We start from the raw sequence: 17,011 nt of genomic DNA, 5'->3' as shown, positions 1-17,011 counted from the left end.
CTGGTCCAGCAAAATATTTTATCATGCTCCTAACTTCAAACTTCAGAAGTTCCATTAAGTTTACTGGAATGACATACTTATAGTTAAATACATATTCAGAGCTTTGGATGAGTTTGACCTAAATGTTAAGTGTAGTGACAAAACTGCATTCAGGAAAAATAGACCCAAAGGACAAGCTCATATGCATTAGATAATAGACCAAAAATATATGAACTTGGCACAAAAAACATAGAAAAGTATATCCCACTTACACAAAGGATATGCGAGACAATGGGAAACAACATAAAACATGAAAAGTGTTAGCATGTAGCTTATTTTCCATATTAATTATGTTACTAGAAAAGTTCAATAAATTGACAGTGCACATTCACAGAAGTTTATACTAAAGAATTTTATTTACATTTATTTAAAAATTGATATAACTTAACTTGTCATACTTCACAACATGATAATACATTATTTACTTCTAAAAGGGAATAATACACCATTTAGAAATTTTTCTTTGGAATGTAAATACTTTGCCATTGCAATAGTCTAACTAAAACAATATTTCTTAGGCATTCTGTACAGTGTCAAATTTAATTAAATGTTTGCTTGTTAGATTTCCTAAAAATAGATAGGAAAATTGCCTAAATCAAGTGAAATTATACTGCTCTGTAAAATGTGACACAATATGATTTAAATGTATTTTTCCCTTTCAGTTCTCATGAACATATGGCCATTAATAGTGTTTTGTGGTTTAGATATATAATTTAAATCTCTTAAAAAGTACATAATGTACTATAGTTAAACAAAAAGATAAAACCCCACATTATATTAAAGCCATGCAAGATTTTGGAAACTGGAGGTAAAGAAATCATTTTAGGAAGCATCTTCAGGAATCTGCTTAAACCTGTGGTGACTTGCTCACAAATGTATGCTAACATGCATGAGAAGAGACATCTATTATCACAGCCCTGTTGAAAAGATTGGTATGATGTCCTAGACTTTCCCAAATAAAATTAGAAGTACCACGAGTTTAAGACCAGCAGTTTATGCTAGGAAACTTGAAGATGAGTTGCCAATAGTCATCATAGGGAATAAATACGTTTATGTCAAATTTGCACTGCATAGGATCTAATTCATAAGCAGAGATATAAACTATTTCTTTACACAGTGATATAAGAGGACTCATCTGGGCTTGAAAACCGTGAAATGTGATATGGGCAGACATAAATGTGCTTAAAAACCTTGAACACAAACATGTGCTTTCATCAGTCCCATTCTTTAGCTGATGGATCAACCTTTCATAAAACTAGAAAGCTGTTGTTGCTTCCAAAATGCTTGTAAGTAGCCCTGTTTCCTTATCTATTTTTATATATGTATATACGTTTCTTGAGTACTGTGAAACAAATCACAACAGAAGTCAATGCTTTCTCCCAGATGCTGTTTGAGGGAAAAAAAAAAAAAAGAGAGTAGAAGAGGAAAGAGAAATAAGAGAATACCTTACACTCCAGATTATTTCTTATTAAAAATATCCTCAAACAAACAAACAAACAAACAAACAAACAAACCCTCACCAACCTATAGACTATTCGCTATTTTCTAATTCTTGTTCCAGCTATTTTCCATTTACACTGCTGTAGGCTAATGTAAGCCTCAATGACTCCCTTCTTCTTCCAGGACTGTCCTTTTGTACATAAAACGTTCTGTTTTCTATATAGTTTCCATAGATTATAGCTTCCACAGTTTATAGCTTCCACAACTCTGCCTCTCATCATGGCTAGAGTAGCAACAGAAATTTTCTGATGTTGTTTGTACTGTCTTATTCCTTTGAATAGTACATTTTTGATCTTGAAAATGGTTTCTGAATCAATGTTATCCTGAAGCTTTTCCTCTGCTCCCTGCACTTTGGCATGATATATTTGAAAAAGAATGGTAAAGAGGGATTTTAACACAAAATAATTTTCTTCCCCTTTAAGCTGTAAAGCTGTTCTAATAGCACTCTTTGTCTCTTTTTCCTCTTTTCATTCTTTTTCTTTGTATGCTTTCTCCTCCTGCATTTTGTTCAACCATAGCAGTAATGATTATCTCAAGCAATAACCTACTCCCTGCCCCAATTAATAATCTCAGTTTTAGCAGCTGCCATGAGATTTTTCTCTCCCCTTTACACTTAAAAAAAATAGGGATTAAGGTAAGTCTAAAGGTACACCATGCAACAAAAATCAAGTCCAAACCCAGTGGGAAGAATTATTTCCCCTAATTTACTCTCCTGTGGAGAAGGAAAGGGAAGCAGCATGGTCTGCAGAGCCTCTTTAAAAGTGACTGGGAAGATCAGGAATATTGAATCTATTGCTTTCAGAACCAGTGTAACTCCTTGACTGTGAGCAAAACACTGGACTGAAATATGAAAAGGCAGTGGCAGTAGATTTTTTTATCATTTTCTTTTATCGCTCATTTTGGACATCTCGTAACCTGTTAAAGTGGGTTTGACAAATGAGTGAAGACTGCACAATTGTTTGGAGCTCTCCTTGTGGGGGAGTCAAAGTACTACCTGCAGTTAGAAGTGGGAACAATTTGCAGAGGAAAAATTATGCTAATGTTAATGATGCATTTTAGAAATACACAGTACAAAGTCACAGGCAACTTTTTTTTGCATAAACTTTTAGTGAACATTTAAAGCCTAATTCAAGACACAGAATTTGTCAGAATTTCCTATTTTCTTAACCAGTGTTTGAATCCTCCCTACTGTACTGGCCTATTTTCAGCTCTTTCTTTCAGGTAGGTTTCATGTACCACTGTCCTACCTGTTCCCATGCAGACCAAAAAAACCCACTGCCTTTCTGTCTGTCCATCAAAAGTTATTGCAATGCTGTGTCTTAGTCACCCTGGGGAATACAGATCTGGAAAGCATCCTGACTATTTTCTTCACAATATAAAACTACTGTAGAAGACCCTCTCTCCTCAGATGAGTAAATGCCCCCACATCTTGTTCAGTTCTATTGTAGGATGGGAAATACTATCACTGTTGGATCTTCTAGTACTGTATAGATATTCTATTACCTTTTTCATCAGGGGTTTCCTATCTCCCAAAGATCACACAAACAACAGAAAGGCATGCCACTGTAAAAGGAATTAGAGCATTAATTTACCTAGGATGAATAAGAATTTCAGCCATGAACTAAAGGAACATTCCATTATTAGCAGGGTTTTTAATAGTTATCTATATACTATTTAACATTTTAGCTCTGTTTTGTACTTTCAAATTTGAAAAAGTAAATAAGTGCATTAGTAGAGAGGGACAAATGATGAACTCAGCGCTTCCTTTTCTATTTTCCATTATATTCCTTATCTAAAATGTAAGAGGATAGCATGGTTTGCATATTTATTTTATGGTATTTTAAAAAAATTCAACGAATTACAAAACTTCTGAGAAATTAAAAGTTATTAAGAAGTCTATAGTCTAAAAACTTTCACACTAGTAAGTTTCTTCTAGGAAGTCACACTAAAATTGATATTTACCTGTGTTTGTTTTCCTTCTTATGTAACTTCTGTTGTCACAAAGCAAACAATCTTCCTCTTTGATAGAAAATTTCCTTTCGATACAGTTCCAGTAAGTCACACAGGAAGGACCCTGATAAAGAGATAGCTAAATTCTTTTTGTTGTCTATTCTTTCATTATTTATGAAGAAAGGAGAATGCTAAGGGGACAACTGAAGCTCAGCTGAAGAGTTAAGAGTGGGAGGGAGTTAAGGAGGAGGATTTCACTTTCACTAACAGCTGCAGTGTTTGGGACAAGTAAACCTCACCTAGAAAGAAACCAATGTTGGTTTTTTTTCAGAATAGTTCTGGAAAATATACTTTGAAATACGTTATAATGCTAGAATGCAGATCTCTTAGTAGCAAAGAATGACTGTATGCAAGCTGTCATAATATCATAAAGCACAGAAAACAACACATCTTGCCTTCAGTAATGCTTCCCTAATGCCTAAATCCTATTTTTCATTGCACTCTAGATGATGCTGGAAGCTGGACTTCTCCCTCAGGGATGTCACAAACAAGGAGGTATGCATGTGACTAAAAGCCATCTTTATTTCTCAGATCAAGTCATGTATTAAATGAAGTTGATTAGGTCAGAGGCCAACTCTTGTAATATAAATTACTCTCACTGCTTAAACACATCAGAATTGGAGACACTGGTTGAGCTAGACACTCCTTAAAAAAGTGAACTGCACTTAAACTTTTCCCAAAACTCAGCAAAACTTTCCGATTTCATTTTTTTTTATTTTTAGTTAAGTGGGCCAAACTCAATTGCAGTTAACTGACTCTAATCAGACCAGATATACAATATAAGCTTTTATCTCAGCTCTTCTGAAACTTTACTTGGTCCTAGCCTATGTAAGAAATGTATTGGTTAAAGACCAAATAATACTTTCAAATTCAAACAACATAACCTAAAGCTCAGCTGAGAGTTTCAGAAGAGACCTTCTTTTACACAGAGAGCTTGTATTAAATTTTAGTCTCAGTGTGGACTGTATCGAATCAACAAAATGTTTATGGTGGATTTTCTTTCACTATCTCTTCCATTTATCTGTTACCGCCAGTAGGTTTCCCCAGATTGGACTAGTCCAAGCCTGAGTAAAACGGCTAAGAATAATTTTTCTTGCTGTATCAGCTATTGTGTTTTAGTCACTTGAGACTTATCGGGATCTATACTACTGACAGTTCTATAAAATTGTGGCTCCTGTACAAAAATTATCATTTATCTTTTACGCCTTGTGAAGCTAGCTGCTGTCTGGCTACTGTGCATAATGCTGAAATTGTAATGTGGCACCAAGGAGCTCAGTGCAATCAAACCACCCAAATGATCACCTTGCTTTTTGCCAGAGCTTTGTGCAAGGCTGTGCTGTTACCAGAACTGACACTACCCATTTTAAACAGAGGGGGTTTGTTTGCATTAGTGACATCACTGCAAGACCTCTTACATGACTGTGTAGTTGTCAAGTGGCCTGTAAACTGCTGCAGTTTAAACATAAACATACAGTGTAACCTTATTCTGGCAAGCTACAAAGGAACTTGAACAGTGTAATATGCTTTCATGGTAGATGAGATGCAGTACCATAATTTTGACTTTCATAGAATCACAGAATCATAGAATCAGCTGGGTTGGAAGGGACCTCCAAGATCATCAAGTCCAACCCTTGATCCACTACCGCTGTGGTTACTAGACCATGGCACTAAGTGCCACATCCAGTCTCTTTTTAAAAATCTCCAGGGACAGAGAATCCACTACTTCCCTGGGCAGCCCATTCCAATGTCTGATCACCCTCTCTGTAAAGAAAGTCTTTCTAATATCTAACCTAAACCTCCTCTGGCACAACTTGAGACCATGCCCTCTTGTCTTGCTGATAGTTGCCTGGGAAAAGAGACCAACCTCCACCTGGCTACAACCTCCTTTCAGGTAGTTGTAGAGAGTGATGAGGTCTCCCCTGAGCCTCCTCTTCTCCAGGCTGAACAGCCCCAGCTCCCTCAGCCCCTCCTCATAGGACTTCTGCTTGAGGACTTTACTAATGCTGATGTAGAAATAAAGCCTATACTTTTTTAAAATTGGATTTTCTTAACATAAGTACTGCATTTAAATACAGTGTCTGTTGTTTTCAAAAAAATGTTGAAATAAAACTCTACTATACTCTGTGTGTGAGGACAAAGCTATTGAAAAACAAATTAAAGCTATTACCATGCTGCTAATGTAGACAGAAGCAAGGAAACACAAACTACCAAAAATAAAATCTATCAAATAAAAATATAGAGAAAACTTAAAAGTTTCTCACTGGCTACTCTATATCTTTCTCTCACCCTTAGAAGGTTTCCTGCTTGATTTTCTTGAAATTAGTTCTTATAAGTTTTCTATTTAATGTATTACATTTATTTATGGTTATATAATAGCACCAGATGAAAACGCTAAGACCAAACAAAAGAAGAACAGGAGACATTTTAAACTGACAGCATTAATTACATGCTGTAAAAGTTCTAGCTTTCCAAGAAAAAGCAATTTCCAACTTCCAAAACCTTGCTATTATTTTTCATAAAACAAAAAAATCCAAGGAAAAGAAAATAAAAAATCTTAAAATTTTAGTGTACTGCTTTTGAATAACATTATCCACAATTCTAAGATTGACAGTCCATTGAATAAAAAAAAGATCTGTTTTACATAAAGCAAGAGAGTACAAAAGCACAGCTTTTGTAATTTTGGTAATATTGCAGTTCTACAAACATATTGCATAGTATGTGTAAGAAAATAGTTTCCATCTTTTTATATATATTTATATACACAAGAAAATCATTAACATGAAGGTTACAAAACAAAAATGGTTAGCAGACCTTTACTGAGTACTGATAGAAACAATATGACACTCAAACTTTAATCCAACTTTCATGTACATTACAGTAAAGCAGCTGATAACAATTCCAGTCTTGTTTGTGGGTTTTTAATTTGTTTTTTATTTAGCAATTATTTAGAATCTAAAAACAAAGTAAAACAAAAAAACCTAAAAAATACATTATGTTAGCAACCGAATATCTTAAACATCCTTCATTAAATCCTTCTAGACATTTATGGCTGTATCTTCAATCCAGACTTAATAGCCTCCTGCATTCAAAATGATTTAAAGTGAGTTCTGTTATCCAGTCAAGCCACTGTTTTGTAAGCAAACCAGTATAACTTCAGTTGAAAGAATGTCTTGGTAAGTTTTGGAATAATTACTCCTTTGTTTTTACCAAAAGATACCCCTATGCATGAACAGTAAGGTAATTGCAACACACTGACAAAAAATTTAAACTCTGGAAAAAATTGACAGTCTACAGCTCAAAATGCTGCACAAATCTAAACTATGTTACAATTTCATGTTGTAATTACAACTTCTCATCTCTTCATTCCAACAGAATTAGTAGAAACAGCAGTGTCATAGTGTTAGATATAATAGAAGTGTCAGTCTTTGGTCTTAACACTTAAACGATGAATGAACTGCTATACAAAACCATAACAGTGCTCAGAGAGGTTGGCTGATGCTTTTATTTTTCTCTTTTTTTTTTTTTAAACAAGAAAGAGACAGTATCCTATAATATCATGACACAGATTTTTTACAGGAGGTTAATCTATGATATATATTAAATTCATGTAGCCAATAAGGTCTTTTCATATATGTCATTGCAGCCATAAGGATGGTATTCTAAATTTTTAGTTCTGTAAGTCCATTAAATCACTTTTGCAATAATCCCTAAAATCATGTGGGCTAGAAATACTTTTTAAAATAAAAACTGATTTTTTTCCCTTCTTACAGTTTTTGATGAATCTAAAGTAAAACATTGATATTATGAAATTCACCACAATACTGAGACATTATGAGAACTTGTTATGCTACCTAACTGGTTGGTGAAGCTCTTAAATACTCTCTACTTCAGACTGAAGGGATTCCAATAAAGAATATCCTGACAGTGAAGAGCTATGTGGACTTACTTGATTTTGTGGAGTCCAATGCACCATCCACATATCTGCTCTGAGTTTTCTTCATACTAAGTGGGAAATTATTCCAGTCTTGTTGTTAAAATAAGCTAGTAACAAAAGATTTTTTTTTGTACCTGCCCATTCCACCCAAGTTGTGTAAAATTTATAAAGGTTGGGTCTTTCCATCCAGTGAGTAGAAACCTTTTTTATACGTATAACAGGTAAGTAATCACATAAGGTAAAAAGCAAACAAACAAGAATTTTTCGGAAGAGAATTCATGACAAAATATCTGCAAGCCATTCCATGGGTTTATTCAAGGGGAAAAAAAAGCCTTAGGCTATTTATATTGTAAGAAGCTATATTTTAATTCACCAAATAGATTAGTCACTATAATATGTTTGTTCATCTTTTCAGCAATAGGTGTATGTAGGTGTGCACAGATAATGACTACATATGTGCCCTCATACATATCTATATACTTTTCCTCCTGAAATACTATTTAACCATCACTCTCACACTACCATTCTATTACTTGTGTACATAAGAAAAAGACATCTATATCCCTACAGTTTTAAGTGTGTATTGTATGGCTACACTTTCTAATCTTTTATTGTCATCTTCTTTACCATCTGTATCTCTTTTTGCCCCTCTCACTAAAAATCCTTATGTTCTAATACATTTTCTTGCAATATTTTCTAATATATTTTCTTTCCAAGAATAAAATTCTCAAAAAAAAAAATAAAAATCAGCTGTTAATGGTATTCTTTTGAAGTGGTAAAATAATCAATTTGAAATCTTAATTTAGCTGGTAAAAACTGCAAATACAGAATTCTTGCTTTGGGGTGAAATTCACACCTCTGAAGAGGGCCAAAGATAAGGCAAGCACCAGTCAAGCCATTGACATGTCCTGTGTTGGTCTTCTGCACAGGAGTGAATTTCATCTGAAGTGAAAACAAAATCAACCTAATTAGGTGTTAATAAAATGCAAAGGCAATCATAGTATTAGTTTGCTCATTTTCATTTTTTTCTCTAAGAAAAAAAATTGCATACAAATACCCACCTTGCACTGTCTGCCTTGGCTTTAGAATTACTTTGCAAAAGCTGTCATTTCATTTATGATCTTACATTCAGAAGCCTCTAGAACTACAAGCTAGGTGATGTAATTTAAAGCATAGAATTAAAAAGCTCACTTACCTCATGTAATCAAGTCATCTTCCACAATAGGAAGCATTTTTATACTGTTTTACATTCCTGGGTTCTGCAAGTTTCAAGATACTCTTGTTAATCAATGTTGCGAACAAATTTACCAGCAGTACACCAAAGCATTTTTCATAATATTTCAATTACCAACCAAGCCAAACAAGTAAGAACATTGACACAACAAAGAAATCTGTCATGAGGTTTGTCAAAAAAGAGTCAGTAGTGAGCTTTGAGTGCAAATGTGGCTGCATATTTTAAACACAGACCTGATAAAGTCAGTGTAAGATCAACATACTTTTTAATACTGAATATTGTTTAATATGTGGTTTTATATATATTACTATAACTTTGAAACCTTAGCAGCAGATGATAAACAAAAGAGAATAATAAATGTGAATGTCATACAAGTTGTTAGTGCACTGCTTCTCAGTATCCCATGTTACATTAGTACCAATATTTTTACTGTGTTCAAACGGCAGCAGTTAGACACAGCCAGAAAATGGATAAGATGAACCTTTGAAGATTTCTCTCTTGGTTTTTATATTTGCCAATTACAAGTACCTTGTGAAGAGCAATACACTGATCAACAAACATATCAGAATTTCCTTCTTTACCCTGTTCTTCTTTTCCAGAAATTGTATGTTTTACTTAAAGCAATCACTTCACATGCAGTAGCCATGAAAATATTATATAAGGTCATTCAGATCTGACAAACAAGAGCATACGGTTTTTTAACTTTGAAAGGTAATATTGCTGAGCACTTCCAAAATTTACCTAGTGTATAAAACCCTAGACTTGGTAGACAAAGAGTAACAACACATATTTAAAGAAACCAAACTCAGGGAGGGATTCTGTCTCTTTTTGTATTAAAAATCATTTACTGAATTTGTGTAATAAAGCAAGCATCACACAATGCTTCAAAATTTTAAAATTCAGGGATAAAAGTTTACATCCAAAAAGATGAATGGAAAATTGTGCTTTTAGACAGTAAAGTTATTTATCATACAGAGGGAACCAATTAATCTCAACATCAGATTCTGGGCAAATTTATGTACTATATATATATATTTATGTGCAGTTCATATCCAGGTCCTGCAAAAATCTAAAACTATGTGCTTCACTTCAAGTAGCAAAGGCACCTGTGTTATTGTCCCTTTTGGAAAAAAAGGTGATTTTGTGTTCTAGGTTTCCTGATGAAGAATACATTTATTTCTGAGCATGTCACTCCCATCTCTATGTCGAGTGGCACCACACACCACAAGAGAAGGCAGCGCTGTATTCCTGCTTACACTGGAAGAAGTTGCTCTGCAGGCCTTTTGAAGCGTTGAACTTGTCACAAGGGAAACCGAGCAGAACTGTGAAGCAGAGGGATAGTAACAAAAGGCTATTCTGGTGTGAGGATAAAATGGAGTCATTCTAGCTCCACAAGCAGATGTTGCTACTGGATTGACATGTGGAGCCTGCTCCTGCTGGGGACAGGTAAAGTTTACCATTGGGACAGACGCAGAGCTCATAGATAGTCTGGCGAGGAGCTGAAGAGCTGGGTGAGGAGGAGGAGGAGAAGGAAGAAGAGGAGGAGGAGGAGGAGGAAAAGGACCCCACTGGTAGATTTCCCAGGCGGATTGTATCTGCATTTAAAAATATCTAGAAGAGGGAGAAAAAAAAGGTAAGTAAATTTCTTTCAGCATTGAGATATATTTTTAAAAAGTGTTTTGAAGGAGTCATGATTTTTTAGAAATATATTTAAAATTTTAGAAATATTTTATTAGAAGTATCAGAAAGATATATTAGAAGTTATTCTTTTTAGAAATAAAAAAGCTGTCAACATTTACTGTTTTTCATCTGTGTGTAGTTGTTTCCCATTAGTAGTCATTATTACAGTACATGTAATTACTTCACCCAACATGTTTATTCAGGTACAGACATTATCATACAAAAACATTTTGACAATATTCTCGAATAGGTTGAATTTTCACTTGTACACTAAAGTGTTCACTTGTATACTAAAGTGATTAAAATTTATTCATTTGTCGCAGCAGCATATCCTTGCTCTGGAATAATTTGTATTTTAATAAGTGTGAAGTGATATTAAAACACGTTCCCCAGCGTAAGCAGCTGAAATATGTGCTGAACTGTGCTAAATTTTAGGGGCTTAACAATAGCTACATCCAGAGAATAATTAAATAAGGTTACAGAGTCATACGCAAAATAAAGAGCTTCTTTGACCTAAATTAAGAGGAGAAAAGATTTCGGCTTAAAGTCTTATTAGGAAGGTCATCAAACTATTCCCATTTGTTTCTGAACATTGAATACGATTAAAAAATATTGTGGTTTTTTTTAATCTTCCATTAGAAATTACATGAGTCAGTATGAAACTATAGATATCAGTAGCATTCATGAATCTCTATTGAGTTCTGCAATATTTACACTTACATTTTCAGAAAACACCATGTCTTCCACTGCCACAAACAGATGAGTGTCCAGCTACTCAGAATTTGTGTTTTATTTATGGAAAGAGTAAATAAGAGCCAAAGTAAGATCAGTCAGTATCTCAGGAGCAGACTAGGGACTTCTAGAAAACAGGTAACAAATTAAAATGGCTTTAAGCTCTGCAGGTAAAGTTTGAAGCTTAGGAAAAGGTAAGTTCTTTAAATACTTAATAGTGGTTTTTATAGGGTATTGAAAATCAACAAAGCCAACTTGACACATTATACCAACATTATACGACAATGTTGGCAGTACATGTCAATAATCTGGAGAGATAAGGCATATATTGCTTTTTTTTCTACAGGAGACAAGTATTATTTTATTATAAAATTGGTAGTATATGGTAGCAATGCAGTGCAGAAGCATTACTGAGCCCCTGCTGTAGAGAAGTGAAGAATAGAAGGCTAGGAAAAAGCCAAAGTGGCTGGATAGAATCCTGTAGAGGGTCTGACACATAGTCATGTTTCCCTCCACAGCAGAAGCATTGGGATCATTGGAATCATTGAAGGTAATACAGTCTGATAGTAGATCCAAACAATATACCCTCCATCATAGCAAGTTCTCCAGCTCCCGAAGTAATATATTGTCATGGGAGGAAATTTTCACTAAAAGGGACAGGAAGGGAGAATCTCAGAGGCAAAGATGACATCTGCATGGCATAATGCCTGCTTTAATTCACATTGTGATTGATAGAGGAATTGATCACAAAACGCAGTAAATTATTAACTTTGCTCTGTAATTTATATAACAAAGAAATGATGTATTTAGACACGCATACACACAGTGCTGCTTGAAAAGTCCAGTATTATAGACCTGAGATAATTAGGAGTCATAACCCCTGCAGAAATAGTTTCAGTTCAAGAAATGTGAATGGTGTTGGGAACAATTTAATAGTGTTCTGCTAGAATTACAACTTAAAAAAAAAAAAAAGATTACACATGTAAAAACATTCAGCTTAGCTAGGAGTAAATGTGAAAATAACTATGGTAAACAGAATAAGGACAAAAATTTAATAGCAAACTAGAAGCTAGGAATTCGTAAAAGGTAGTAACGAAACAAAGGACATAATAATAATAAGAATGGAGTAACAAGTAATAAAAAGTACTCTTTCACTTCTCATATCAAGAATGAAGGGGATGGCAACAGGTCCATCATTAAAGTAGTAACAGTAGAGTTATCAATAGCATTGCACAAAAATCCAGAAGCATTCAACAGTGCAATCTCTATGTAAGTATATCTTTTATATTGAATAGTGCTCAGCATAGTTCTGTACTTGGAAAAAGATCAAAAATTGATGTCAGAGCATGACTGTGATAAAATACTTTCAATTTCAACAGTAACTCAATAGGATATCAAACAGGAGCCAGTAATGTCATATACTTTTAATCTACAGTTCTTGATAACTTTTAACAACTAGAGCTCAAATTTAAAAAAAAAAAAAATGAGTAGCATTTTGGACTTTTAATATTGATTTTCAGCAAGCCCTGTGTCATGGCTTAACCCCAGCCAACAACCATGTACCACACAGCCAAGTGCTTACTCTTCCACCAGTGGGGTTGAGAAGAGAATCAGAAGGGTAAAAGCTGGAAATCTCATGGGTTGAGACAAAGACAGTTTAATAGGGAAAGCAAAAGCCACATATGCAAACAAAGCAAAACAAGGAATTCATTCACTGCTTCCCAAGGGCAGGCAGGTGTTCAGCCATTCCCAGGAAAGCACGGCCCCATCATGTCTAACAGTGACTTGGGAAGACAAACACCATCACTTCAAACGTCCCCCTATGCTTCTTCCTTCTTCCCCCCACTTTATATACTGAGCATGATTCCATGGAATATCCCTTTGGTCAGTTTGTGTCACCTGTCCCAGCTGTGTCTCCTCCCAGCTTCCCATGCACCCCCAGCCTCCTTGCCAGTGTGGTAGTATGAAAAGCACTGCCTAGCAATTACAAAATCATCTCTATATTATCAACCCTGTGTTCAGCATAAATTCAAAACACAGCCCTGTACTAGCCACTGTGAAAAAATAATCTCCATCCCAGCTAAAACCAGTACACCTTGATATAACTGCAATATCAAAAAAGGTAAGAAAAAGACTATTTCTATGCTTTTATTAAAAAAAATGGAAGCTGGAGACATTAGAATATTATATATAAAAAAACCACTTCAGTGTAGAAGACATACATGTAAGAAAATCCAACAACAATACAAGATGAACTCTGTACTTTTGGCAGTGTGTGACTGGCCATTTTAACAGCTTAGCTTCAGTGGTGATGGGGAAGAATCATAAGAAATCTGTAAAACAAAATTAAATGGCTTCTAAAATACATGTGTTGATTCAAACAAAAATTAACTAAAAAAAATCAGAAGGCCTATGTGCCGAAGATCTAGATTAAAATCTCTTGAATGTTATTATTTTTATGAGCTCAATATGTTTTGTGTTTTTTTACATGAGGACAGCTATGCTTCTGCAACCCGTCATTGCAGAAGTTCTGTAGTGTACTGCTCCAAGACTTTATTCCAGGGTACCTTACTCTGATGTGCATTACCATACAATGGTGTCTGAGAAAAATTGAACTGGCTTCTTGTGAGGGTGATATCGGATGCAGTGAGTCCAATTTAATCAGACTCCTATAGCTACACCCTGGTGAAGCCTGAGATGAAGAGGATTAATAAAGATGGTTTAATGCCATTATTAAAATCTCCCCTGTACCTGTGCTGTCAAGGTTATAAATAAAAGACTAAATTTAGAGATGCAACATTGCTATTTATTAGTTAACCAGGCATCCAAATATATCATCATAGTAGCCCAATACATAAGGAGTTTCAGAGAACCTAGTGAATATTTGAGGATATACTCTTTCTTGTCCTTCAATCTGCTAAAAACTGAAATTCATGGTTTAAAGTCCTCCAACATCAGCAAAATTTGAACTACTTACCATTTTATGCCTGATCTTATCAGGTGTTCAAACAGAAGGGAAGAAGTGGCATGACAAAAAATTAAACAGTATTATGTTCCTAGAGAACATTGTAGCTAGATGACAGCAGTTAATGAAGTGCCAGTGTACATGGTCTTTCTTTAATCTGTTGTGATGTGAAAGGTACTAGATAAGCCATTTAATACTTCACATTCATCGAGGCCATGCAGGCTAGTCATGTTCTTTTTGGGAGTCTCACACCTCAGCAGATAAATGGCATGAATGAAAGCTTTTATCCATTCTTGAAGCATTGTGGGAGATTGAGAAATTACAAAACTGAAAAGGCAGCAGCTACTCAGAGTAATGTTATTTCATAGAGAGCAGAGCACTGAGCAGCATCATCCCCACTAAATACTTAAGGTTTAGAAATCCCAGATCACTGCTTTGTCCCGTGCATCTTAGTATGGAGAAAAATACATTAGCCCTACAATATTTAAAAGTAGATCTGATTTCTGGCTAATTAAAGCAGCAAACTGAATCAGCCTGTAAGGCATAGGATAGGAACTGCACTCTTTCTATATGCACTTTTTGTTAATGAAGATCTGCAAGTCACTTGCTCATCAGACTGTATTGTTAATCTGAACAGTGAGAGGGAGAGGAAAGTAAGTCAGAAATATAGATTATTTACAAACCAAAGAACTAAATTGAAGGAGCAAACTATCAGTGGCTAAGATACAGGCATGAGGTAAAAAATCAAATATTCTTACAAGCTGTACAGAGATACAAACCTGCCAGGGGTAAAAGTTCTCCAATGGGTCTTTGCCTAAATCATCTCAAGAGGGCAGATGATAGGTTAAGTTGATAAATCTAAATGAAAAAGCTGGGATTTATAGGCATTGAAAAATTTTCTGTATTCATGTACTGTTTGATTAAACAGGTAACTCTACAGGGCTGCAGAGGCATATTTCAGGGCTAATGCATATAAGAAATGGCAGTATACTGGAGGAAATGTGAAAGAAAAGGAGGAAATGTGAAAGAGAAGAAGGAAATCTGAAAGGTGGGTGTCCATCAACCAGTATGAGAGGACAGTGTAATGACTTCTCACTAAATAAATCTTTTGGATTTCCTTAGAAATTCAATTAATCTGAATTAAAGCAATACAAGGTTTTTTCCTAGTCTTTTTGCTCTTCTGCATGTGCTGTCAGAAGCGTCACACAAAGAGGATTATACAGATTAGGTCACTAGACTCAGCTTTATAATTTTCATATGCCGATATGTTTCAATATGAAGATGAACTATAGGATAAATTGCAGTACTTTAGTTCACATGGGCCATTTGTTCTAACACTTATCTGTGATTTTGACATTTATTTTAAATCAGCTCACCTACACTAGCTTTCCTTAAATCTGAATGATAGTTCTGAGAAAAAGGAAAAAAAAGTCATAATGGAAAATTAAAATATTAACTTGATAGCATATATACTGGAAAATCTAAACATATGCTGGCACAATATCTGGAACCATATTGGTCATAATGATTAATAGTTTCAAGGGACAATAAACAGTGAAATTAATGTGATGACTGAGATGAAACTTAATATACTAAATAATCAAAGACCAAAAGATTTAGTACAACCTGTGCATTGAAAATGTATTCTTTACAGTACTCTGATCAACTGACCAATGACAAATGAGACCTTTAAGCCTAAGTATGGTCTGGTGTGGTGGCCATTCTTAAGATTATACCTGCACCTGGAGAGAGTCATCCTGGCATCATTGCTCCCATTACCACCTGCATGTTACAACTACTGAGAGCTGAAACAGATTTGAAAACTAACATATATATATTTATATGTTCAAAATAACAATGTACATTAATTCCTGCTTGAATGAAAGAATTTAGTTTTGACCCTTCAGTACCTAAGAGGTATTTATGAGGATCATGTTTCATTTTCAGTACACACTTTTGTAAATTCACATTAAATACATAAAAGCATATATTTTAAGTTCTGAGTTATAAACCCAGTACAATTTATATGTGTTCCTATGCAAAAACTTTCTGATGTATTTATTCTTTCTGTCTTTGCAAATTTGTTCAATCTGGGACAGATGTGACTTCTTTGTGATTTATGTACAAAACATAGAAAAGAAAATGTACTTGGAATATTTTTGCTTAATCTTCTGAGACATTAATTACCATTCAAATCAGCACTGGATTAAAATGTGATACTAATAGAAAACCCATTTTACTTATATAATAAATTATTCATTGTCTCTTCTTTTTACCTTTCTAATAAAATTCCTTATGGTGTGAGTCTTGAAAATTTGGCCATGAACAATGAAAATGGTTTAAAGATGGATGTTTTCAGTTAAAATGTTTTCTTTTTGTAGTTTGGGAACACTCTATTTTGATTGTAGACTGCTACAAAGAACTGTTTTTTACTATAAATTAACTTACATGTGAATAACTGTTTTAAGTTGAAAATGAAAGGTTTTGTTTAAAAATAACATGGCATTTTAATTTTAAATATCTGTCAAAACATCTTTATAGAATTTTTGAAACCTATAATTAAAAAAAAGTGCAGGAAAAATTCATTTCTACTAATCTCTTTCTTCCCAGTCAACAGTGTCAAGTCAACTGCTCAGTACCATAAAAAAGGCTTTGAAAACACAGTGCAGGATGTGTTAGACAATTTTTGGTAGTTAAACAATCGATCTTTGAGCTGTAGAGCTTGCCATTGCTTATCAATAAACAATTGCTTATTGTTTATCAAAGTCAATTCATGCATATGAACATTTAATTTTTTTTTTTTGCAAACATTTATCTCAGACAAACATAACTTGGTTGAATTGAACTTATCTACGAAATGTTGTTGTCCTTGATCAGCCATTACTGCACAGTTATGGTAAGTGGCCTGGAGAATTCC

At 34.4% G+C, this 17,011-nt stretch overlaps 1 protein-coding gene across 1 annotated transcript in view; it reads right to left on the bottom strand.

The window, feature by feature from the left end:
• Positions 1–6,342: 6,342 nt before the first annotated feature.
• The window catches only part of SGCZ (sarcoglycan zeta), a 435,251-nt gene continuing 424,582 nt past the window's right edge, over positions 6,343–17,011 (bottom strand). The window contains exons 8-9 of the mRNA XM_039378555.1: positions 10,175–10,328; positions 6,343–10,039 (exon numbers count right to left, since the gene is read on the bottom strand). Of these exons, the coding sequence (XP_039234489.1) occupies positions 9,918–10,039; positions 10,175–10,328 (276 nt within the window). The 3' untranslated portion in view covers positions 6,343–9,917. The remainder of the gene's footprint in view (positions 10,040–10,174; positions 10,329–17,011) is intronic.

Source organism: Pipra filicauda, unplaced genomic scaffold (assembly GCF_003945595.2).
Source record: "Pipra filicauda isolate LSUMZ 115617 unplaced genomic scaffold, ASM394559v2 scaffold140_size2443280_pilon, whole genome shotgun sequence".
NCBI classification, from domain to species: domain Eukaryota; kingdom Metazoa; phylum Chordata; class Aves; order Passeriformes; family Pipridae; genus Pipra; species Pipra filicauda.
Note: the sequence above shows the minus strand (reverse complement) of the source record. Positions and strands in the feature narration are given on the sequence as shown.